The 26,812-nt window shown below is 31.6% G+C and overlaps 2 protein-coding genes across 2 annotated transcripts; one reads left to right on the top strand and one right to left on the bottom strand.

Moving 5' to 3' along the window:
- Window positions 1-1,357: 1,357 nt before the first annotated feature.
- Window positions 1,358-14,487, top strand: LOC131952126 (apoptosis inhibitor 5). Its single transcript, XM_059314647.1, has 13 exons — window positions 1,358-1,489; window positions 8,191-8,328; window positions 9,120-9,285; window positions 9,510-9,676; window positions 9,958-10,098; window positions 10,217-10,282; window positions 10,442-10,636; window positions 11,421-11,596; window positions 11,757-11,850; window positions 11,965-12,084; window positions 12,265-12,314; window positions 12,668-12,783; window positions 12,905-14,487. Exons 1-13 carry the CDS (start codon window positions 1,421-1,423, stop codon window positions 13,027-13,029), a joined length of 1,623 nt encoding a protein of 540 aa, XP_059170630.1. The 5' UTR covers window positions 1,358-1,420; the 3' UTR covers window positions 13,030-14,487.
- Window positions 14,488-14,776: 289 nt separating this feature from the next.
- LOC131952123 (uncharacterized) lies at window positions 14,777-26,791 on the bottom strand. The gene is made up of 26 exons (XM_059314644.1): window positions 26,689-26,791; window positions 25,988-26,268; window positions 25,674-25,797; window positions 25,301-25,411; window positions 25,029-25,130; window positions 24,719-24,847; window positions 24,409-24,441; window positions 24,074-24,168; window positions 23,774-23,855; window positions 23,586-23,675; window positions 22,993-23,119; window positions 22,594-22,673; window positions 22,123-22,227; window positions 21,635-21,761; window positions 21,303-21,379; window positions 20,659-20,901; window positions 20,200-20,310; window positions 19,959-20,058; window positions 18,995-19,115; window positions 18,726-18,879; window positions 18,255-18,413; window positions 17,764-17,939; window positions 17,298-17,378; window positions 16,690-16,961; window positions 15,954-16,040; window positions 14,777-15,466 (listed from the first exon to the last, which is right to left on the bottom strand). Exons 2-26 carry the CDS (start codon window positions 26,158-26,160, stop codon window positions 15,201-15,203), a joined length of 3,225 nt encoding a protein of 1,074 aa, XP_059170627.1. The 5' UTR covers window positions 26,161-26,268; window positions 26,689-26,791; the 3' UTR covers window positions 14,777-15,200.
- Between the last annotated feature and the right edge of the window lie 21 nt (window positions 26,792-26,812).

Genomic DNA, 26,812 nt, shown 5'->3' with positions numbered 1-26,812 from the left:
AATACTGTATTAATCGCCAGGAAATTAGACGGGTTGTTAAATCTGAATGATGGAATTAATATTGTAAATTACCGTAATTGACATTAGAAAATGAGAACTCGAGCCCCAGGCACAAGTGTTTTTAAAAAAAGCTATAATAATGTATACTTTGTTCTGTTTATCATTGTATACAGCACACATAAATATTCCCTACTGGTACTGGTGTCATACACTTACACTAACACACACATGCACACGCGTACAAATACACAAATTTACATTCTCTTAGACTGTTGTATAACCAGTCTATCAATACCTTTCCAAACAGCAAACATGGGATTCGAAAGTTTTCCGATAAAGAATATATATTTCATAACGATTCTATTTGTCTTTTTCACACACCGTCACAAAAATTACGGACTCCCCCCACCCCCCCCCCCCCTCCCTCATACGAGTGTGACGTCATTTATGGACGACCCCAGACTTTACAAAAGTCTACTAGATCTTTATTTTTTACTAAATAAATTGACTTTCTTCAATAAATAGCATTGGTCATTCATGAATTTTTTTAAATTTTAGCAACCAATTCTTTTATTAAAGAAACCAAGTTTGCTTAATTTATTTTTTAATTTTCTGTGCATTTAAAAGCCTTATTAAAAAAATGTCTTTTTTATATTTGTTTTATTTACCGCATGCCCTAATCCGCACTGAGTGATGGAAAGTTGAAAAACGTCTATAGGAAGAAGTGCTTCAAATCAGTGGCGTAGGCAGGGGGGTTAGGGGGGGGGGGTCATAACCCCCCCCCATAGACCCCTCGGTATATATATAAAAAGTATGAGGGGGGGTGCACATCGAAAGTTTGAGGGGGGTGCAAATCGAAAGTTTGTCCCCGGGTAAAAATTGGAGCCCCCCCCCCCCCCCCTTGAGACAATCCTGGCTACGCCACTGCTTCAAATAATTTGAAAATAGCCTGACATTTTACCTGTTTTACATTAATTTGTCATACTGTCTAAATACATGCCTGTAGAGAACCATCTTTTAATATTGGACCAAAGCACTTTGACAATATTTAGGTAGGACTATAAGGCAAAGTATAAGGATAATTGTGAAGCGACTAGTTTAGTGAAGTGTGTTAGGCCTGTTTTTTGTTGTTTTTTTTTCTGTATGTTACGGAAGCCTACATTTGTTTAAATAAATGTGTTGAAACGTGCCGTGTTATAGAGTTTATGTTGAAATTATTTCTGAAAATTCTATCTAGATATAGATTAGATATTATTATTAATTATCAAATTAAAGAATGGTGAATAATATCTAGATCTAGACTAGATCTCTTTTAGCAGTCTATCATAACCTCTGGTGTCTGAAAAAATCTGCTGGCACTTCCAAAATTCTTTTAAAAATCTGGCAATCATTGATTGGTGTAAACTCCGTTGCTTACAAAATGACGACAGTAGAGAACCTTTACAAAGCTTTTGGCGTTTTAGCTGATGCAAAAGATAAGGCTGGCGAGGTAAGTAAAAATGAGGACTGCTTTAAAACAATAATTTACAGAATTTGAATATAATTTACATTGGGAAATATTATATAAATCTGTACTATAATATCTAACAACCACACTGCAAGACGCAAGCTAAGGAAGTAGCCATCTTTTCGGGTTTATCAAAAAGTATGATCATTTTTTAGTAAGGCTTCCAAGTTTAGACAAGGCATAGACTAGACAGAGATCTAAATCTTGATTATAGATCAAGAACAGTAGAGAGATCTAGATCTAATCATCTGACAAGTTTACACTGACTTAGATTCTTCTTAGGTCTAGGCTACATAATTGTTCTTGTGTTAGGGCCTATTACTAGGCCGTTTCTTTGCTTAGATGGCTGGATTGACCTCTGACCCTGAAACGTCACGCGTCGTTTTCTGACGGTTTTTACGTTTATTTTAGGGGTCCTATCCACGACAAATGAAAAATCTGTTAATCTCGCAATTTTTCATCATTATTTTAATGCAAAATGCTAATAAAATGGATAATATGCCTTAGAATGCCAGAAAAAATCGAGATATTTGTTGTTGTAAATAATGAGAGGATTTCTAGTGGAGCGCTCTCCGTAAAAACTGAACCGCCGCTAAAAACGACCGACCTCCGGGGAAAACGGCCCGACAGACTCTAAGTTATTATATAATTGAGATATTTACCTTGTATATTTACATTATTATTGATTCTGGTTTCCAAAATCTTATCCCAAAATGAGGTACCCATGCTGACAGTTCTATCCCCTATTTTTAGTATCATGACGTCATTGCTACGCTAGTTGCCAGACTGAAACAACTAGTTTTTGTTTTTTACGGAATGAACTGTTAAGTCTAGTATTTTAATTATAATTCAATTGTAGCATGTGCGGAAAAAGTAAAATTATAGACATTATTATTGTATTAGTAATTTTATTAGTATATTGATTTTTTCTTCACTGTGGGCCGACAGTTGCTGCATTCGTGACCGGTGGTTAACCTCGTCAACGCTGCGTGGCCTATTCGTTTATATAAATCAGTGATGCTCGTTCAGTGGCCTTTTTTTTAGAGCTAGGCCTAATTACGGGCGATTTTTAGACTTAATTGGGCCTTTTTCATTGCTGCGTATTTTAAAAAATGCTCGTTCAGCGGCCTTTTTTTTTTGGCGCTAAATAATCAGTTTACGGGCATTTTAAGCGTGTATTTATTTATTTTTTTAAGCTAGACGTAGATCTAGTTAAAAAAAAATAATTTTATACAGCTGGCTGTCTAGCATGTCTGATATGTGAACTTAAAAAAAAATGACCGAACTTTAAAAAAAAAAAATGACCAGAAGTAGGGAAGTAGGTCTGTTTTTTAATTTGCTTGAAGAAGGGGGGAGGGGGGAGAGAAGTGAAGACACCGACCATCTCGTGTACGCGTGTTCATTCTATGACGTGTACTGAACTCACGGTGAACCCGCGACCGTAGTGGGATTTTTCATCCACAGGATAGTAAACATAAGCAAGCAATCACGCGAGTGACGATGTTTGGAGATTTTTAAAAGAAAAAAAAAATAACATACGTCTTCAAAATGAAAAAAAAAATGTAATGTAAGAAAAAAAAAAGACACTAATACCATGTATGAACCTCAGCTGCCACACTGTTGACTCAATATAATCATCCCCATAATGTGAATTGAGTGTAAAATGTATTTGTATTTATAAACTATCTTAACTATTACTATCATATTATTTTAAGCATATTTATTATTTAAAATTAGAATTTGAAATAAAAATATTTATTATGGCCATTTGATTTTTGCAGGTGTTCATTACTTCATAAAATGGTATGAATAACATGTAGAATAGAATTTAATAAATAATAAAATAACTAGATCTAGTTTTAATTATCAACCAGTTGCTTTTTGTTATTTTCCGGTGAGTAAATAACCTAAGCTGACGCAATTACCATGGCGGGAATTAAAAGCTCGTGGACACAAGTCCACGACGTCATGTTATGCCGGTCGAGGAGTAAGAACGCTGATTTGTCGTTCATTTTCCATTCTCGGATAATTTTCAAATTCTCTCTTTTCTCGTCAACCGAGTAAGCTAGATATTTAAATGTGGTGTCAAATGTTCTCTTAAGGGGTAAGGAACTTAATGGTGTATTTGAAATAACATAATGTTTTATTTTAAAAAATCCATAATTCAACCTACCTATTACTATTGAGTCATTGACTATTGTTAACGAAACAATTTTAAATTTTTAAAGATAGGGCCTAAAGTTCTAAACCTAAGATTTGAATGATTTAATTTAATTTTTTAGGCCTACAATTCAAATTCTTACCCTAATCAATTAATTTGACAATTAGATCTAGTAGTATTATATGTAGACTGTAGTTCCAGTGTAATGGTCAAACTTTACTCAAACTTTAGGCCTACTAGGTAGTAGGTTGAATTATGGATTTTTTAAAATAAAATATTCTGTTATTTCAAATACACCATTAAGTTCCTTACCCCTTAAGAGAACATTTGACACCACATTTGAATATCTAGCTTACTCGGTTGACGAGAAAAGAGAGAATTTGAAATTTTTCCGATATTGGAAAATGAAAGACAAAACCGCGTTTTAGCCCCTCGACCTGCATAACATTACGTCGTGGACGTGTGTACACGAGCTATTAATTCCCGCCATGGTAATTGCGTCAGCTTAGGTTATTTACTCACCGGAAAATAACAAAAAGCAACTGAACAAAAAGCAACTGGTTGATAATAAAACTAGATCTAGTTATTTTATTATTTATTAAATTCTACTCTACATGTTATTCATACCATTTTATGAAATAATGAGCACCTGCATAAATCAAATGACCATAATAAATATTTTTATTTCAAATCCTAATTTTAAATAATATATGCATAAAATAATATGATAGTGTAATAGTTAAGATAGTTTATAAATAAAAATACATTTTACACTCAATATTGAGTCAACAGTGTGGCAGCTGAGGTTCATACATGGTATTAGTGTCTTTTTTTTTTTTTACATTACATTTTTTTTCATCTTGAAAACATGACGTATGTGATTTTTTTAAAAAAATAAAATCTCCAAACATCGTCACTCGCGTGATTGCTTGCTTACGTTTACTATCCTGTGGATGAAAAATCCCACCACGGTCGCGGGTCACCGTGAGTTCAGCAGGCCTATAGTACACGTCATAGAATGAACACGCGTACACGAGATGGTCGGTGTCTTCACTTCTCTCTCTCTTCCCTCCCCCCCCCCCCCCCCCCTTCTTCAAGCAAATTGAAAAACAGACCTACTTCCCTACTTCTGGACATTTTTTTAAAAGTTCGGTCATTTTTTAAAAAGTTCACATATCATTATCAGGCATGCTAGACAGCCAGCTGTATAAAAATTTTTTTTTTAAAAACTAGATCTACGTCTAGCTTAAAAAAAATAAATAAATAAACGTTTAAAATGCCCGTAAACAGATTATTTAGCGCAAAAAAAAAAGGCCGCTGAACGAGCATTTTTTTAAATACGCAGCAATGAAAAAGGCTAACGGCCGATCAATTAAGTCTAAAAATCGCCCGTAATTAGGCCTAGCTCTGAAAAAGGCCACAGAACGAGCATCACTGATTATATAAACGAATAGGCCACGCAGCGTTGACGAGGTTAACCACAGGTCACGAATGCAGCAACTGTCGGCCCACGGTGAAGAAAAAAAATCAATATACTAATAAAATTACTAATACAATAATAATGTCCATAATTTTACTTTTTCCGCACATGCTACAATTGAATTATAATTAAAATACTAGATTTAACAGTTCATTCCGCAAAAAACAAAAACTAGTTGTTTCTGTGAGGTAACTAGCGTAACAATGACGTCATGATACTAAAAATAGCGGATAGAAATGTCAGCGGGGGTACCTCATCCTCGAGTGAGATTTTGGAAAAAGTAATAAAAAATACTGTAAATATACATGATAAATATATCAATTATATATTAATGTACAGTTAGTCGAGCCGTTTTCCCCGTTAGTCGGTCGTTTTTGGCGGCGGTTCAGTTTTTACGGAGAGTGCTCCACTAGACATCCTCTCATTATTTACAACCACGAATCTTGCGATTTTTTCTGGCATTCTAAGGCATATTATCCATTTTATTAGCAATTTGCATTAAAATAATGATGAGAATTTGCGATATAAACAGTTTTTTCATTTGTCGTGGATGGGACCCCTAAAATAAACGTAAAACCCGTCAGAAAACGACGCGTGACGTTTCAGGGTCAGAGGTCAATCCTACCATCTAAGCAATGCGCCAGACTACTAGGTAGGTTTTTTGATGAGAATTACAGAATGATTTTTTTATTAAAAATGTATCAATAATAGCTTGCACACTAGTAAACTAAGCCAATTTAGCATATTTTAACTTTCTGTGCAAAGTCATTATTACTGAAAAAAATTCCAAAGTCAGGTCAGCCTGTGGCACCCTCCACTGAACATGACAGAAGGAAAAAAAAACTTGACCCGTGACCTTCATTAAAACAGAATTTGCTTTTGTTTTTTTTTTCATTTTTAGTAAATATGTGCTTAATCTTACCCAATAAGTGATAAAAATTTGAAAATTAATTTTAATTACTGTTGTAAAGTGAGATAAACAGCTTAATAAACACATGTTTTCTTGAGGGGGTGTGGCACATCCCGACATCGCATTGTTTGTAACTTTATATTTGTGTTTTATGACTATATTTGTTCACAATCAGCATGCTATGCTTTTAATTTTGATAAAGGGTAAGTATACCAAGTTACAAAACCTGAAATCTAACTAATAATTCATACTTTCAGTTTAAAAAAATAATGAAAACGATCATCAATGAAGAAAGCGTAAACATTCTATTTTTAGGTGTGACATAAAAAACAGTCATAAATCTAGCCGAATGATTGGATTCTTGCGCGTCACACATTTTCGTGTTCACCAAAAAAGATTATAATAAAATGGCATTATTATTCTTACAGAGCATATCTCATGCCTACCATAAATTATTACCAGTTTATTGTAACGTGTGTAAAATTAATGCTTTCAAGTAAAAAATAGCAATAGTCTGGTTAAAAATACCTGCGGTATTTTATAGTTATTTGATTCAAAAGATAAGAATTATATAGAGCTACTTTCACTAAGGCGCCGCTTGCGAGACAAACATAGAAATTAGGCCAAAAGTAGATCCGACAATTCTTAAATAACAGACTTAAATAGAAACGGATAGTTCCGATTTCTTAAATTAACGATGGCTTCGTAATCATTAGTTTTATTGCTCTACCCATTAGTGAAAGCGAAACTGGTCGCCATTTTTGGTAAGCGCATGAGCCGTGAGATGGCTTCAAAACAACAAACCCGGAAGCTGTGAATTCGAACGGCCTACTACTAGGTCAGACACTCTCGCTAATCTTTTTGTTTTTTTACCTTTTGCTTACTTTTTATGGTCGAATCGCCTATAGCCAGTCTGAAAATGAACTATTATAAATAAATTTAATAGGTTTATAAAAAAAAAATAACAAAAAGGGTAGGCCTATAGCTCGGCATTGTTATTTTCAAGTAGAACACTTTGCGACAGTCACCCCGGGGTCAGGTCTAGGCTACTCGCCTTCATCTATATATATAATTCTCTTCTTGGAGACGATAGAAAACACCAAGCTTTAAGCGCGCTCCCTACCACCCCCACCCCTACATGGTACGGTGAACTGTGGTTCACGCTAAATGTTTACAATCATAGAGCCGGGTTTAGTGACGGCTATTAGGGGCAGATAATGTAGTTTGGAACGATTTTAAACTTAGGGGAGGTCACTAAGAGGAGTTTGCTTTCAAGGGTGGGGGAAAGGATGAGGGGTATCGTCCTTAACAACCATCTGATAGTGTTTTAAAGCAAATATTTTTAGTGGCAGCATTGGTACTGTCGAATTCACAAATTATTAATTACTGAAAAGTAGAAAATAAAACAACAAAATAGCGCTGTATGATACGCCGCGGGTTCTGCTCGTTTCATTATATTTTTGCTATTTTTCAAAGACAGCTGTGACTTTACTCTTTTGTTTTCACCAAATCAAATTGTATAGGCTTAATTGTAATTTCTTCCTGCTTTTGACGTGATTGTGAACATACTAGATTATTAGCAGAGAGAAAAAGTTCACAACTTTTCACTGCTATTCGTAAAAGGGTTGGGCTACTGAACTTTCCTTATAATTTTTTTTCGTGTGTGTTGTGATTGCGGGCATGTTTGCAGCCAAAAAAAAAAAGACACATCCCTTAGATTTTTTGTTTAGAGAAAAATTTTCAGAAATTGGAATCATGAATATAATTTGATTAAAACGAACATGCTATTTTACCTGATATTTATTGTATGTAAAATTTAAACTGGTAATTGATGGTTGAATAGCATTGTGAACTACTAAAAGGATGTATAATTATTTGTTTATAAAAATACTCTTAAGCCCTGATTTATTACTTAAGATTTAGAGGGCGTAACTGATCATCTACTTAAACATAAACTAACTGCAACAGATTATCTTTAACAATGTTTTTTTTTTTGTTAAAAAAGCTAAAACATTCACCTTTGGAGAAGTTATGTGTTTGATATAGCAATTGGGTTTTATAAGCAAGTTTTTTGTTTAAAGTTTTTAAAATTAAAGGATTACTAATTATTATTATTATTGCTTTTATTTCAGCATGAGGCAGAATTCCGTTTATTTTTGGCTGCAGCTAAGGGTAATGTTGGCGAGAAGAGACTAGCATCTCAGTTCATTTGTAGATTTTTCAAATATTTTCCTAATGCTCAGAAGCTTTGTGAGGATTCAGATGCAAGTGTAAGTACTTTTTTTACTTTCTCGTATATACGAAGTATAGAGAAAGTCTTGTAATCGTGCAAAAAAAAAAATCGAGATTTTTGCAAATCTCGACGTTTTGCATCTCACTGATACGGAAAAACATAATTTTGCAATCTTGTCTGTGTGTGTGTGTCCGTGTGTAAACACGATAACTTGAGTACCGTTACAGCTAGGTTGATGAAATTTCATATATAAGTATTTAATCAAAATCGTAGATCCGTATCAACTTTTGAGCGATTTCCGATAACCGGAAGTGGTACTTTTCCTACTTTGAATTTTTCAAAAGCCTATAACTTGAGTACTATTTCAGATAGATAAATGAAATTTCATACGTAAGTAAAAGATCTAATTCTCTACCTTCTATTAAATTTTGATTCATTTCCGTTGACTGGAAGTAGTACTTTACGCTACTTCCGATTTCTCAAAAAACTAATGTAAATTTTAAAAGTAATAATAATATTGCGCACTATTATGCGCTTTTTTATTTCGCGTTCACTTGGTGTGCAATTAATTTGTCTACGAGATTTTATTCTATTTTTAAAACTTTAAGTATTTAAAATGGATTAAAAATCATGTCTATAGCCCGAGTTCCCATCCCCTGTTATTTTATATAAGAATATTCGAGAAAGTTTAGGGGAGATCACTCCCGGTTTATTTTTAAAGCAACCTTCATTTTAGCATATCATGTAATTATCTTACAGAAATGGTTGTTATATTTTCACCTTTAAAAATCATTAGTCATTGACTGAGTGTTTCTATTATTTCTACAGATTAGAAAACAGACTGTGAAAGACATTCCTGCCCTTTGCAGAACATGCCCAGATAAAGTTTCAAAATTTGCAGATGCTCTGGCAATGTTACTTGGTAGTGAAGATGCACATGAAATTTCTGGAATTCAAGGATCTTTGTACAGTTTATTTTCCATTAATATTAAAGGTACTTTAAAGTTTTTCTCATATCACTTTAGTTATATTTGTGTGGCATTAAGGGTGAAAAATAAATGTTATTTTAAAGTGCTTCAATTACTTTCTAGATAAATTTTTATTGTTTTTTTTTTGTTTTTTTTTTTGAGTTCCTTTATTCCTTTAGCCCCATTTTAAAATGTGGTCAGCAACAAGATATTCTGTTATTGATTACCATTACTTGTTGTTTAAATTTAGGTGCTCTGGAAGGAATTTTCACAAGACTTTTACAAAGCCCTGAAGAGGAAGATGAGGTTTTAGGTCTCATAAGAGAGAGATTGCTTCGTTTTCTTGTTCTTAAAATTAAGCAACTTGGGGATCTTGAGAAAGATATTGAGGATTTTATAATGGAACAATCAAAAAAGGTTAGTTTAATATTTTAACGTTATTTGTTTGCAGTGTAATGCTTGTCTTGTTATATTATGATAAGGGCCCAAGTCAGCTGGTTATAAGCTTGTTTGTTGGAGTGTATTCTGTATGTGCTCATAACCAGTATTACTTTCTCCAAGGAGGGGTGCACCTGGGCATTCCACTGCCGCCACCCCTCTTTCTAGAGCAACATATAGAGAAAAAAATATTTCCATAAAAAATAGTTCTTAGAATCTTTTCTATTTTAATATATCTGTCTATTTTTTATCCTTAATAGCTTTTGGAAGATGTTACCAAGGATGAGTTTATTGCTGTAATGGAATTACTTCGAAGTTTAAAGACAATGGCAACAGTTCAGTCTAGGCAACAGCTTGTAGAGATGGTAGTTGATCAAGCTGCTCTTGATGAACCTTTTGAGGTTAGTTACTCATGTGCTATTGACATTCATAGCAACAATGAGTTATTGTGAATTGTTACTTAAACATCATAGAATTGTTATTTCATTTTAATTAATTTATTCAATATCTCTTTTATAGGCTGCAGATCCTGATTGTGTTGATAGACTTTTACATTGTGTCAAATCAGCATCACCCATGTTTTCAGTAAGTTACCAAGGATACAAATATTTTAATTGGAAATATTTTACCATCAACATTTAGTTTGATTTCAAGTATATTTCATTTGTGTTAAACAATTTCGCTTTTAAATCTTTTTATACCAGAATTTTATATTTGATGCATTTTTTATATTTCCTTCCTCAGAAAAATGTTCACTCCAAGCCATTTGTTTTGTATTTGTGTGATCATGTCCTACCAGTGTTAAAGGACTTGGCAAGCCCTGACGAAGAGACAAACATCCAACTTGAAGTTCTGAAAACATTTGCTGAAATATCAGAGTTTGCTGGAGACTTGGACAACTTGGAAAAAAGAGTCAACACTGTTTTCTTGGCAATGCTGGTTAGTATTTATTATTTTTATATTTCTGTGTGTTCATATTATTTTACTTAAAATTAAATGATGCTTGTAAAATTGGTGATGTTTGTTTATCATATGTTGTGACACAATATTAATAGTACATGTTTTGTTTTATAAACCTTAATGTAATTGGTAGGCTACTTGCTTTGAGTTAGGGAAAGTAAAATTGAGTGAGCTACCGTATGTGAACTCACTGTGAGCCTGTGAATGTGCTGTGGCAGCTTAACATTTTATCAATTATTGACCAATGCTGTTTTATGACAGCGTATTTCTTTACAGGATATCTCTGTAAAATAAGCACTATGTTTAAGTAGGCGCTGCTCTTTTTGTGTGGATCTAATCTCAATGTGTCTGTATTGTTTTTTTTTTTTTTTAAGCATAACAGACACTAAAAAAATCGTGTTGGTAATGTGTTCAAATTAACTCAAACAGTGGTAAACGTTGTATAGGAAAATCTTGTTTTTAGTGCTGAGTTGTTTTTGGTTAGGCGGCCCTGGAGTAGTTATTGACTCAAAAAAGATTAATACAAGCAGCTTTGTTTCCTATTAATAAATGTCATTATACTTAAATTAATTTGAGAAAATGGCTTTCGGCTACCCATTTTGTAAAGTTCTTTTTTATTGGGTTAAAAAGCTCAGGGTTGGTGTCACAGCTTTCATCTGCCCCATGTGTCCTTCACACTGAAGGGAACGTGCTGAAAATGAGAATGCACATTTTCTATTGTTTTATACTTTTGTTGTATTAATATTTAAATTTTGTTTTTTAGGAGTACATGCCACTGCCACCCTCCGATGAGAAAGAAGAATCTTCAACTGAGGAACCAAAGTTGAGTTTTTCTCAAGTTGAGTGCCTGTTATTTGCTTTCCATCAGCTGGCCAGGAAGTGTCCTGGTTTTTTGTCTGATGAGGCAAATGTTGACAGATTGAAGGATTTTAGAGTACGGTGAGTTAAATTTTAATACATACTTCAATCTATTGTAGTAGACCAAAGGAAAACATGTATTGGTCACACCTTTTTTTTTTTTAATTTTATTATAAAATTATCTGAATTTCTTAATTAAACCATTATTTGTTATATTAACTTGTATTTTTGTTGAAATTAGATTACAGTACTTTGCTCGCGGAAGTCAAATTTGTATTAAACGTCTGAAAGAAGCATTACAAGGCAAAACTGGTGATGCTTTAAGAACTGAAGAGGTAAGAATGAACTGAATAGGTAATTTAGCTTTAAGTTAGTTTACATTTACTTTTTGACACTTTTTTTATTTTTGTTTGTTTACTTCTGACACACTGCATAAAATATTTGTACAGAATAAGAAGAGAATTGTTGCTCTAAAGCTGTTCACAAACATCACAATGCTGGTCAAGGATCTAATGCACAATCCACCAGCCTACAAAGTAAATGTTACACTCTCCTGGAGGCCAACTAGGGTGAGTTCAGAAATATTCTTTTTATAAGAAAGGTTATTATTTTTAACAAGGGGTTTTGTTTTTTTTTTCCTTGCTCCATCTGTAGGTAGCAAAACAATTGTATTGATTTACGGTTTTATATTTTATTAGACTTGATACTTTTTTTGTGTGTATTAACATTAAGGCCTGTTATCATTTCAGGAAATCAAACCCAATGAAAGTGGAGACATTGCAAAAACCACTTCACCTGGGTAAGTATTTAAATTTATGCTCATTTCAATTTCACAAGATCAGTGTATATTAAAGGGGCTTTCATAAATAAAAATACACCCCTAGAGTAGATTGGAAAATGTCAATTGGTATAACAGCATTTGATTTATTTATATTTTTTTAACTCATCAATTATTTTAGGGAAAAGTTTTAAAAATCTGCTAAAATTGTGTTTTGTCAGTTTTATTATCATGTGCTATGAAATGAGTTTTGATATTTAACTAATATTATCTAAAACCGTGATCATAACCCTCTGCAGTTAGACATACATCAAGTTGTGTTAGATTTTATTATAGGCTAATTTTGATTGATGAGGTATTTCTTTTTTTCACAGACAAAAGCGTAACATTACCCCAATTACATATGATGAAGCTAATGGCAAGAAAAACAACCCTAAACAAGCTCGGACCTTGTATCAGCCACCCAGTGGGAAGTTCAGTGACAAAGCTGGTTAGTAATGAATTATTTTTTTTACCTCATGCCCTTTTTTTACTCTGCCGTCATCTTCTCATCTCATCTGTAGATACTTCTGAGATATCTTCTAGGATGTTTTAATGTCTATTTTTAACAGGCTCATACACAAATTATAACATCAGAGGAAACCGAGGTGGACGTGGTCGTGGAGGCTTTAGAGCCAGAGGACGTAGAGGATTCAGGGGAGGTGCTAGCACTGGATTTTATCAAAACAAGTTGTAGATCCAGAATCAACAGAAATGTCTTTGTCAGATGCACTGTACATTTTATGTTAATTTTACATGCTTTAAAAGGCTAGAATTGGTTAATGTCCATTTTAAATAATAAACCTAGACATCCTATGTAAATATACATTTTATAATTTTTAACATGAATATGTTTTTATTGTAATTATTGAGCATCAAAATGTGCATCAAATGATTTTTTTAAAAACAAAGGGCGATTATTAATAAGCAGCTGAAAAATATCAAGAAACTTGACGGAGTGAATCACTACTGAATGTTTGAAAGAACTTTTCCTGAACCTAACAGATAACTGTTGCGGTGTAACGAAATAAATAAATGCTTCTACGTGGTGCTTGTATCATGTTTAGAACAAAGCTAATGCGTGTTCACTAACTGCCTACAACTTAGTGGGAAATCATCCTACAGGATTGTATTCTTTGGTAAAATCTCTTAACAAGACTGCTGGACTCTTGGCACCACATTGACTTGTATCACCTTGGCGCCAAGGTAAGAGCTGATACATGATTGCTTTATTATTTCAGATCAAGGGAAGCCTCAAAATAATTTGGTTGTTGTTTTTTTTTCAGGTTCAAGGTTTATACTTTTTTCCCTTCGTAACAGTTTGCCAAGATCAGATTTCTCAAGATGACTCAAGTAGTTTACTATACGTTTCTGGTGACTTAAAGTTTTATGATCAAATTATTGCATTTCAGACACCCAAGACTGGAACAATACTGGAACTATTGCAGCACATTTTTTCTTACTGTATACTTTGATTTACAGTTATCTTGCAGATTTCAACTTCCCTCATTGCTTTCTCTGTTCTTATAAAAAAAAATGCTGGCTGGATAATTCAGTAATATATTTAGGGTATTTTCCTGCTGCTATTGTTAAAATTAAGGACATGGTTCCAACACTAGCCTTGAGATAATCCCGCCAACATTTTTTAAAGCCTTTTTTCTGTGAACATTTAATAAGCTTCCACATTGTTTTAACAAGCATGGTATTTATTATTGCCATAGGGTTGAGATCAGTAGTATTATTTTCTTTTTGTGCATGTTGCTTCTGTCATTCATTTCCTACAGATCCTACCAGTCAAGAGATGCTTGGTTCTGATGATAATTTTTAAGTTTTTTTTTTTTCAGAACTCCACTTCATTCATGTTATTAGATGACTAGTGAAACCTTTTAGTTTTTTAAAATATCTACTAAAATTATTTTTCTTTTGCAGTAACAGTCTGTGGCTCTTAGATTTTTTGTTTATAGAATTATTGCTTTGATTAGTATTGCTATGTAGTCTGTTTACTTGATTACCCCAGTGAAACCTATTACTGCCATAGTTTGTCAAAGTTCTGGGTACAAATATGTGTACATCAGGACATCAAATAAATGAGCTAGGAATAAAATAGGATGGGTGTTGTACATTGTTTATAAATCATTAAACATTGAAGTTTTAACACAAATTTGAGTTTTGTTATCTGTAGCTTATTTGATTTGTTTTGTGAATTTAGTGAGCTGGTCTGATGGGACAATGTGGTTCTAAATTTAGTTATTAGGATTTTCATTGAACTGATAGTAGTTATAAAATTGGTGTCCAGTATTTACGGAGGCAGTGTTTTTCACCTACACTATTGGGCATTCTTACACTTGGTTTAGAGTCTATCAAGTGCTGTAAGCACACATACAAAGAAAAATAGTAGAAGTTGTTTATATATCACAGATGTTTTAATTGAATGACATAAACTACTTGTATAAAAATACTTCTTCAATAACATAACTGCTTAGAGGTATACAAATGCTGCTTACAAATAAATTATAACTACATGAATTAAAATGAAGCTTTGAGGTCAAGTTTTTGTAGGTTGATTGCCTCACTTGGCAGGTTAACTCCCCACACTAATCTTTATCAAGAGTGAAAAAATATTTTTTTTACCTTGCTTTTAAGCAATTTGTAAACAGGCTATTCAAGGATACTTTACTAGCTACAATACTGATAAGTATAATACTATTCAACTATATACAACCTGTTTAGTTGTAATCATTAAAGAGGTTTAGTTGTGTAAGCATACAAAGTAACTTTTGGTGGAATGTGTAAGTTACTCACTTTTTATATAGCTAACATCTAAACAACTTATTTAATTACATGAAATTTTTTTCTAAAAACATCAAGTTAATGAACAATGTAAATAGCCCTGTGCTCTATAGCAGGTAAAGATTTGTAAGATCTGGTAGACTTCCTGGACTGAGCTGATGGAAGAGAATGGAGCCCAGTGTGGGGTGTAGATCTGTGGGTGGCTGTCTGAGACCTTGTCCTGGTGGATACAGCTGTGTGAGGTGCTGAGCGGAATGACTGCGATGTCGTGCTCACTGCTGATGCTGATTTGATGCGATGGGAGATGGCCCTGACAAGTTCTCTGGAGTTTTTCAGATCAAATGCTAAAATAAAAATTATACAAATTTTAATTTCTTTTTTAGAAAATAGTTCTTTCTAAGAGTACTAACTTATTTGTCAATGGCAATTTGTTGGAAGAATGTAACAAATAGTTACAGCTTAAGCAAAGGACAGGTCGACAGAGTGGCCTAGTGGTAGTGTGTTAGACTGCTAACCCGAAAGTTTCAAATTCGAATCCGGGTTAAAATCAGTAGAACATCCCTGAGTCCACAGAGCCCTAATGGGTACCTAACTTAAGTTTGGGAAACAAAGGTGGCTGGGCATAGTGCTGACCACAGCCCCCCTGTATGCTGAGGTCATTGAAACAGATTAACTCTACTTTCTCTGCTTCATGTATCTTGGGCACCAACAAGAAAAGATGATGATGAAACAAAGGACTGGTAATATATATTAACATTTCATTTTACCAGTTCCTTACATGATATAATTGCATGTTATTGAGAATTTTATAGTGAGAAAAATAAAAATCACCTTTTAGTTTGATTATGACCTCATCAGAAAAATACCCTGATTGTATCCATTCTTCATAATCTTCTATGTAGTCTAAAGCTGTTTGACCTGTAAAAAAAAAAAGAACTATGAGTAAGTCCAACTCCTTCACTTTTGCTGGCTTATATGTAGTTGATTTATTTTTTAATCTATGGTAAAAAGGCACTGATTAGGTTTGTCTTAGATTTTGGGAAATCCACATCAATCTAGTATGGTTTTTTATTTTACTTTAGGTTGCAATTAATTTTCTATTTTAGAAAAAAACAAAATTTGGACATCATTATTTATTTAAATTAAAATGTTATTCCAGTTTTGCACTTATTTTTTTATACAATTCTTGTCTAACATTGTCAAAAAACTTAACGATGCTGCTCCGAAGTTCACTACTATTTTTTATAGACTGAATAAAACCGTCTAAGCATTTTAGAGCAGTGATTCTTAATCTGGGTTTGATCAAACTGCAAGGGTTTGGTGAGTCAGTCTCAGCTGTTCAGCGGAGGTCAAGATACACACCCGACTAATGATACTAATGATCAGATTTTTGTCAGTGCAGTGTGCAATTATAGCACCAATTTAGAAAGTTACAGACATCCTTTATGTCGTGTAGTCACAGAAACATGGAAGCTGGTTTAATTTTTTTTTTAAATATTTTCTTTATACTAAATCATGTAGTATTTTTAAACAAATTATTGAATTAGCAGTTGTAAAGACAACATACCATGCATATTTTTTTGCCTGACATTAGCGCCATTGTTGATGAGAATGCAAGCAGCAACCTTGCTACATGTTTGACAAGCGAGCATCAGGGGGGTGTATCCCTCGTCGTTGACGCTGTCGACCTGGGCGCCATTTGACAGCATGACCTCCAGGACCTCTGGTGAACCACTTTGTTTGGCAGCAAAATGGATGGCTGTGTTCCCATCAGGATAGATGGGGTTGGGGTTGGCGCCATGATCAAATAGATACTGCACCACTTCAGGGAGGTTTGAACTGAAATAAAAATAGATGTGCAGGTTTTCTTTGGGTGAGAGGGGAACACTGACATTTTCAGGAGGGGGGGAGATATTGTTTAAAGTACTTATTTTCTATATAAATTATTTATTTTCTCCAGGATTGTGTGGTGGATTATCTTTTTTTTTTAAATATATAATTCAAGTGTGTATCTCTGGCAAATACTGTTAAAATACAGTTTAAAATTATTACTAATTTAATACAAAAATTTGTATAGAGGTGATGGATAAAAATACTAATAGGTTTTGGTCATCATTATCAGTGAAAATTTTGATGTTTCTTAAAATAAATAAATAGAACAGTTCGAGTCCCTACACTTTAACTTTCTCTGTTAGTATTCTCTGAAGTAAAATATCTTGCTCTTTTGCTTTAAATTGGAATCCTCTTTTGGATAGCCTGAAAATTACAGATAATTTATTTGATGAAAAATCATTAAATGTTAATTATGTTATGCTTTATAAATCATGCATTGAAACTGTCATGCATCAAATTACAAGTCGTCTAAGGGCCACTAAGAAGGATTTAAACTTGACTTTTTTTTTAAATATTACTACATACTACATAATGAAGAAATGGTTTTTTAATAAAAATTTCAGACTCAAATTCTTCTATACAAGAATGTTAATGAAATTCTACCATAATCTGGTTTATATTTTTACATGGTGTTTTTAATAACTACTGTTTAAAGTTTTAGAATATTGTTAGCTTATGTAAAATGCTATGTTACAACTACATAGGCCTGTTTGATATAACACTTTCTCAATTTGATAAAATTCCTTACCATTCAGCGCAGCTGAGGAAGTTATTAGCTATAGCAAGATGTAGCAAGCTTGGAGGGTTAAAATCTTTTTCACTATTTAATGTTTTCTTGACTGTGTTGTCTGGGTCATAGTCTAACAAAAGCTCAGTGGCATCAATTCTTCCCTGCATGACACAGCAGTGAATGGGTAGCAGGTTCTGTCAAAACAAAAGGCAGGTTAAACATTAACACAATTTTTAAAGATGGTGCTTTTAAAAGGGGAATCACATTTAAAGCTTTGAACAGTTCTTGTTCTTTAAAAAACCTTTCTACCTTTTATAACATTTCATGTATATACTTAAATTTAAGTAACCTTATTAAAATTAACTTCACTGTAATAATAATTTTTAGGGATTGATAAAGAGTAGCTTCCCTTAATGATTTAGTGTAAGAGTGATTTTAAAAAATCAGTTTGTAAATAATTTAAAATAAATAGATGATAGAATTGAATCTTTTATTGTAAGAATGTGTACCCTTTTGTTCCTTTTTAAAAGTTTGGCCTCTTCATCAAGCAGTGTTTTAATGGCAGCCATCTCTGTTGGCTGATCAATCTGTCCATAGCACTTGACATGCAAACATGTATTTCCCTCAGAATCTTCGGCATCAATGTCTGCTCCATTGTCTAGCAGCATCTAGAATTATTTATATTTTATTTTATTATAGAAACGAATCAATCACATTATAAAAACTAGGCCCTGCTTTGCATGTTAATATTATGTACATTAGACACAGTCATCACTTCTTCAACACAATCGATTCACAGATATCTTCTTCATTTTTAGCCATGTCACCTCAACATTATTTTTAATTTATATGTTTGTCTAATTATTTATTTATCTTTTCTCCTATAAAAAGAAAGTACTCATTGGGGCATAACAGTGTATACATGGAGATACAGTAAAGTAAACAATAATGACATGAACAATTATTAACTGAAAGCTTACTTTAATAGTTTCAGCATTTTTGGCCCTGTGTAATGGTGAAGCTCCTTTATAGTCCTTTAAATTAATATCAACGTTGAGCTGCAGTAAATCTTCAATTACATCTGTGTAACCATAGTAACTGGCTGTGTGGAGCAATGTGCTGCCGTTTATGCATCTATTAAATAAATGAGAAATGCATTTATGTTAAAACAGACTATTTTTTTCCATCAGTCGACACAACAGTAGCATGTAAAAATTTTAACTAATTTAAAGTTAAAGTTGAAAAATACCTGCTATGTAGGTTATGAAACTTTTTTTCACCATTTATGTGATTTGCTAAGCTTTTTATCATGATTTCTTTATCTCCTTTCATGATCTTTGGCACAATTGTAGAATAATAATTATACAAATCTGTTTGGGAAAATATGCAGTTCTTTTTAAAATATTAAAATATATATATTTAAATAATAAAAATGTCCAACTCTTTATTAAGGGAAGAAAATATTTCAAACCATTATAAAGGGTGAACCATAAATAACATCCAGTTCTTTTTGCCTATTTGTACCCGCTTCCCTCATTGACAGAAAAAGTAAATGCTCTTTCCTTTAAAAATTGTCACCCTTTGACTGAACACACCTCTATTTTTCGTTTATTTTCAGTAAGGGGAAGTCACCAAGCTTGGAAGATGTCTTACTAAAATATTAATTGAGTTGTTTCCCTTTGACCGTGTTTTTCACTGGGCTTGGAAGATTATTTTGATAAATACTATTTTAGTTGTTTCCCTTTGACCGTATAACAATCTTTTTTTTTCAGTAAGAGGACGTCACCAAGCTTGGAAAATGTTTTACTAAAATATATATTTGGTTGTTTCCCTTTGCACGGACACCTACAAAATTGAATTAGCAAATCCTGACAAACAACAGACTAATTGATTAGTTTTGAATACAAACGTATACAAGAATGTAAAGACTGCTAAAAATAACTTTTTAAAATGCACACTGTGCGATGTCAAATCTTCAAATTTCATTAAAAGGAATTATAATCTAAATTGTTATACTGCTTCATATTTCTAAATGCAATTTGTGATAGATTGGTGTACTTCTTTCATATAAAACTATTATATATCCTTTGCAAGTTTATTTTTAAGTTTAATATTAGCATACTAGTTCCTTTCTATGGCAAACAAATAACTACACAAAATTAAAAAATACTTAATTTTTTTGTCAATTTATATATTTACTAATTCATACTCACCAACAAGTAAAAGACGAAATTCTTCATTTTTGGCTACCTCAAATGGCGAACTTCTTTTAGAATTTCGACAGTGTACATCACATCCCCATTCTATTAATAACTTAAATTAAAACAATATCAATAAATTAGAAAATATTATTAATTTAAGAACATTTCCCATAAATTTAAGTCACTGTACATTCTCAGGTTATAGAATAGACAGATGTTTTAATCTACACTACACTGAGGTTAGAATACTAACATGTGCTGCTTCTTTCTGAAGCCCATCTATGGCATGAAACAAGGCAGTGTTTTGTGAGTTATCTTTGGCATCAATAGCAGCACCATTCTCTAGCAGTGTTTGCACCATGTCCTAAAAATTTATTAAATAATTCATTTTGATTAACCTTCAGAATTTCAAACCTAATCTATGATTTATTATACTTTTTAATAAACTTCTTAACCTACAGATAGATAAAAAAAATTATGATAAGTCATTTCAATCCTATTATCCATAGCTATACTAAAAAATGCATCCAGCTTAATTAAAGAATATTGCAAGTTTAAAACCTATACCATTTTTATCATAAGATTTATAACATGAACATATTTTTAAAATGATTTTATTAAAAACAAAAATTTAAACAAATATACATGTATTAATCTTATTTGTTAAAGTAAAATTGTACAATAAATAACTATTCATAAAACCAATGCTTACATTATACCCATGTCTGGAAGCTAAGTGTAAAGCTGTTTGTCCAGTTTTAGCATCCTTTGAGTTGATAAATGAAGGGTTGCTAGAGAAAAATGACACCATTTTATTCACACTGTCTGCATCATTATCTTTTGCTGCTCTGATCAGCGCTTTCTGCCAGTTTGTCGTTGTTCCAGGGAAAATTTGATACAGAAAGATGCTTCCAATTTTCAGGTATTTGTTGCGACTCAAAGCTTCAAAGTAGAACTGAATGAATCAATTTTTAAAAACTAAATACTGATGTGTAAGTAATTTATGAAAAGGTCATTTTTGTAACTTTTAATAGAGTAAATAAATTTTTTTTCACTGTCCTACGCTCCCTAGGATGGCAAAAAAAGAAGAAATTAATTTCGTAAAGTTTTGTTCTACTTTAAAAAATTTAAACGTTAAAATACTCCAGTAAAACAGTTTTTACTTGCAAGCTATGCTTTTTAAAAAATTGCTTTAATTTTTATTGATGCAAAATCTAAAACAAAACATTCATCTCATACTTTAAAAAAAAATGTAAAAGTTAAAAAATTCCAGTAAAACAGTTATTACTTGGAAACTATTTTTTTAGAAAATTGCTTTGTGTTTTATTGATTCACAATTTAAAACAAAACATTCACCTCATACTGCGGATAGTTTGCAGGATTAACTTCAACTGGAAATGATTTTGTTATTCCTAGAATCTGCTTGACAGAACCTGGTTTTAAGTGAGATAAATATATATGTGGTGAAGGAAAATTTCTCAATTAGGTGTGCTTGGTTATGTTGTTTATGTAACCTAAAAATTAAGATTTTTTAATATCACTTTTCTAAATTAGTTCAAACAATATCATAATTTACTTTTTAGTTTCAATTAAGAAAATAAATGTTAAGACTTGTTTTACACTTCTTTGGTTTAAAATAGATTCATAAAACTTACCAATTGCATGGCTAAAATCAAAGCAGGTCTTACCTTTGTTTTTTAAGCTAAAATCATCAATAAATTCTCCAGTTTTCTTGAGTTTTAAAATTAGTTGTCTCCCTTCAGTCAGAACCTCTGAAGATGAGGAGAGATAAAAGCCTGATCCTTTTGAAAGACTCTGGATTAAAAAAACAAAGTCATCTATGCCTCAAGGAATAAACCTTTTTTTTAACCTTCTGACATGAAAGTGTATGTAATCTCAGCATAATAAAATAAAAATTTTGCAAGTGAATTTTGAAGTGAGTTTTTTTATGTATATTTCCATGCAAATATATTTTTAGAAATCTAAGTCTAATAAAAGTTTCCACACAAAAAAACAACTAAAAGCTGATATAAATAGTAATTGAAACAGTGAGGCCAAATATTATGATTTAGATTTTCAAAATTCTCAATTAAGAGAAAAATGTGACACATGTAACATAGTTAAAAATTAAAAAATTATAAAATTAAAATTTTAGTTAATTAAAAAAAAATCTTACCAAGTTTATGGCACAAGACAAGCACAAATTATTTATGGTTATATTCCTTGGAATAACAACAGTTTCAAATCTTTTTTTCATGCAATCGTCAATATACTTTCTTACCTAAAAGTAACATTGTATACATTATATTTTATGGTAATAATATTAAAAAAAATATTTTTAATTAAATAAGATCTAATTTTATTTTAATTGTTTTCTTTAAAAGATAGACCAAAACCTTATTATCTATTATTTCACCTCAGTAGATACAACCTTTTATTTTATTTTTCAAAATTCAAAACATCAAGGAAATAGATCTGATATTAGACATTGGAGTGTGGATAACATATTTCTGACTACAGATAACATGTCTAACCACAGATAACATATATCTGACTACAGATAACATGTCTACCCGTAAGGTTGAACATTGTTTTAGTACAAAACTCTTGATAGTTCATACTTTAATAAAAGAAGAAGTTATCTTACTTCTGTCTTTATATTTAACACATGCTCCACCCATTGCTTGCAGTAGTCAGTATCATACTGCAGGGACAGTTTCTTAATTTCTAGAGAGAGAAAAATGAAACTTTTAGTCTAAAAATCACTGAAAACACAATTACTTTTTTGTTAATTTTTAAGTAATTTTTACACTGAAGTGACAGTCTGAGATTAATGTACATTTCAACAACAAGGCTTAAGTATTCTTTTATTACTTTTTCTTTTTTTTTTGCAATGAACAGTCAAGAAATAGGCATGAACTTTACTTCATTTTTAGAAATAGTTTAGAACAAAATTACAAACACTTATAATGGCAGGTTAACTATCTTGTCAGGATCAATAACTTCATTTCTGCAATTTGCTTTTAAAATATAAAATGTGAATTACCTTCTTTAAGATGATCAATTTGTGATCTGAAATCTTTTCTCTTCTGCATCTCTTCCAAGTTGGAGACAACTGTAGGACATCTGTCTAAACTTTCTGTCAATTTTTTCAGTTTTTGTTTTAAAGCAGTCTAAAAAAAATACAAATTGTTGTTTCATTTTTTTTTCTCAGCTAACATTAAAAAACAGTGTTCATTTTTGTAAAAGTAATTAAATATTTAATAATAATTCTCAATACAAATGAAGTGAATTTAACATGTTTTATTTGTAATAAATTGTATGTCCAATGAATGTCTAGCTAGATTGTGCTTTTCCAAAATAATATTATGTACTAACATATCCATCAAGATTTTTTTTAAATTGTAAATACAATAGACTTTTGGACCATGAAGTTAATAGAAAAATCTGCTAAAAAATCTCTCTATCAATAGATCACTATGTTGCTCTAACCTTATAACTAACTTAAATATTGACACTTACAATGATGATCACTCGTTACAGAAAAACCAAAACCCTAATTATCATTTTATAATGATTTTATAAACTTGTCTTATGTTGGTAGTTTAAAAAAAAAACTCAAAAAAATAAAATTCTTACTGCTTTAGCTGCCACATGTTCACACTGTCTGTACTTAAATGCCACCATAAAGAAGAAAGTAAAGTATGCTGACACAGCCATACCATCAGCCTATAAAAGTGTTAGAATTCATAAAATTGTAAATACTACAACATAGGGCAGAAAAAGTAAATTTCATTACTTTAAAAAAGTGTGTTTAAATTTGTTACCTCCCCTAAATCTTCAGAGTCAAAAGGTGTTTCTGAGTAGAACATTTTTTCTGCTGTTCTCAGTACAAGATTTATGGTCCATCTAGAATTAGAAATAAAATATGTATGCAAATTTGGTTGTAAAGGGGAGACAACATTTATCCAGTAGTCTGGTCAATCTAAAATCATTATTGGAGCACACTCTGCAATTTTTTAACAGACAGTTTGTGAATCAGAAAAAAGTAACTACCTTAAAATTGTAATTAGCTTAAAAACTTTCTTGAATGTAAAACATCAGTGATACCAGTAATAAAATCCTACCTGTCATTAAGTAATAAATCTGTAGGGAAAGTACTTGGAACAAAACCATTGACTAAAGCACACAAAATCCTGCTGTCAACAAGGTCATCAAACCCCTGAAAACAAACGGATCTAACAACTATCTTGTATTTTAAATGTAATAGTTTAAAAATTAATTGATAACAGTCCCAACTGTAAATTTAGTTTGACAAGTGTTGTTTAAATCTAGATACTAAGATTGAATAAAGTGAGACATTAATCCAGGTAGCAAAAAGGTATGCAGTTTAATTTTTTTTAATTATTATTTTGTTTTTTATATCAAATTTGAAACCAAAGTAAAAAAAAAAACAACTCACATAGCAATGAAGTTTCCTTCCCTCATTTGTTTTCTAAAAATAAAAAATTATGTAAATTTAAAATGTATCTATTTTTTACACACAAAAAAGGAGTAATCTTATACAGCTTTTCTGAATGTAAGATTAGATCACACAATCATCCATGGTTCTTTTTTTAAATCAAACAACACAATAAATAAAAAATTTAAAACAGTATTATTATTAAAAGTAAATAATCTGGTTCCTATGTGAACTATCTATTAAATTTTGTTTTTCACTGTAAATAATTTAGTAGTAAATTAAGGAAGAACAGCATGTCTGGAATTATAACCTTTAATTCAGCATTAACAATTTCCAGAATACAAGAATCTGGGGCTGGATATTTGCCAGGAACTGGTTTCTTCTTTTTAAAATTCATCATGAGCTCAGAGTTTGGAAATTTGATCCAGTCTTGTTGATCCTATAAAACAACAGATAAACACATTGTGGAAATATGGTTTAAATTATACAAAGATCTTATGAAGAAGGAATTGCCTTGTGTCCTTTTAGCCATACTTCAAAGAATAAGTAAATGATAACCTTTAACTTAATTTATATATTATTATAAAAGATCTTTAAAATGTTAAAACATACAAACTTACAACTTCATTAGGCTCCTCCTTAAAAGCAGAAGCTCCAAATCCAGAGAGTAAAGATTTTTTAATCTTTTTTTTCTTTTTCATTGGTGGTGGGTCAGGTGTCCACTAAAAGAATTGTTTACAACACTCATCAATATAATTTTGTTGAGTTATGTATTCATTTTGTTCTTTTATAAGTTATACTATGTAAGTTCTTTTGAAATACTCAGAAAGACAATTTTTACTAAGTATTTTTTTCAATTTCAATGTCTGTTTTTAACTTAAACCTAAATTACCTTAAAAGGTACTTGAGTGATAATATCAGGATCATCGAGTTGGAAAAACTCATATCTCTCCCATACAAACCAAATGTCATGGGAAATGAGACGCCACAGTACCTCAAACACCTGATTATTAAAAGAACACTTAAGTAGCTTTCCTATTTATTTGTGATTTTAAAACTATAACATTTCACTAATTTTCATTTGTGTATTTATTTTATGACCCTCCATGATACTCAGTGATAATACTTAAAGACTGACTGAAAAAAAATTAAAATCAGCCATAAGTGCTCAGCTTTTCAAATTGTCATGGAGAATCCAATATTGTGTTTTCCAATATACATATTCATATAGTTAAAATGTGACATAATTAGCGGTGCATAATTACATGGTCAGCACTTCTCATGGCAAACATGCGAGGATCTACATATACATCATTGGGCAGAACACCACATTGTTTCAGTTCATCAACCATCCATTGAACTCTGGTAAGAACTTGCTGCTGAGATAAGCTATAGAACAAGATTCAACCTTTTTATTTTGCACTTATTACCTAAAATTAATCCTCTAAGTTTTAATATTTCATTTTTTTATATGTATGTCTAGTATTACCAAACTGAATGTGAATATTTTCTTTATTGAAGCATTAATTAACTAATAACAATCTAGTATAAAAAACATTATCTTTTTTTCATTACTTACCCATCCATGTTATCTAACTTTTTAAAAATCCTTCCTGTGATGCTTTCAGTTAAATGTTTCATACTTGTTCCAGACAAGAGATCCATGAGCACATTTGACATTAGCTGATTGTAAGGCGTTAGTCGAAGGTTAACCCACGCAGTGAAACCACGAATGCGAGTGCGCATGGACATTTTCAAGTAGATGGTTTAAAATAAATTGTAGTTAAGTCTTAACTTCAGCTCTTCTTCTATCAAAATGATAATTAGTATTTAGAAAGATGATCACTGAAATGTCTCCAGCTATAAAAAAATTAATTTATAATAACACATTATTATTTTTCTAAAATAATTTGCACAGAGTAGGTCTGTTTCAAATATTTATTGGTAAGCCTACATATAGATCTATATGTAAAAACAATCTAAAAAAAATTGTGTTTATCTACCCTAATCATAAAATTATATTAACTCTACTAAACTACTAATATAATAATGTAGTACAGTCGTACAAAGATACTACTATCAAATGATTCTAATCTAGTATCTAGCATTGCCATTGAATTGCCATTTGACTATTTACCCTGATCCAGAATTTATCACTGACCATAGTCATATAGTATAGCCTCCTATATGAGATGAGAATATGTCCTGTAATAATTTTTCAATTAGGCCTAGATCTATTATTATACGTTGTGAGATTTGGTATATCGATTCATTTAGTACTTGTGTTAACTTTGATCCATTTCCGAAGAACAAAACAAGGCACACGGGCATTAAAATGTCGATGTAATAAACACAAGTTGACACAGTCCGGCCATTTGTAAACAAATCTGGTAGTACCCACAAT

The sequence above is a fragment of the Physella acuta genome, unplaced genomic scaffold (assembly GCF_028476545.2).
Source record: "Physella acuta isolate Inbredline_101_S28 unplaced genomic scaffold, ASM2847654v3 ptg000855l, whole genome shotgun sequence".
NCBI classification, from domain to species: Eukaryota; Metazoa; Mollusca; class Gastropoda; family Physidae; genus Physella; species Physella acuta.
Note: the sequence above shows the minus strand (reverse complement) of the source record. Positions and strands in the feature narration are given on the sequence as shown.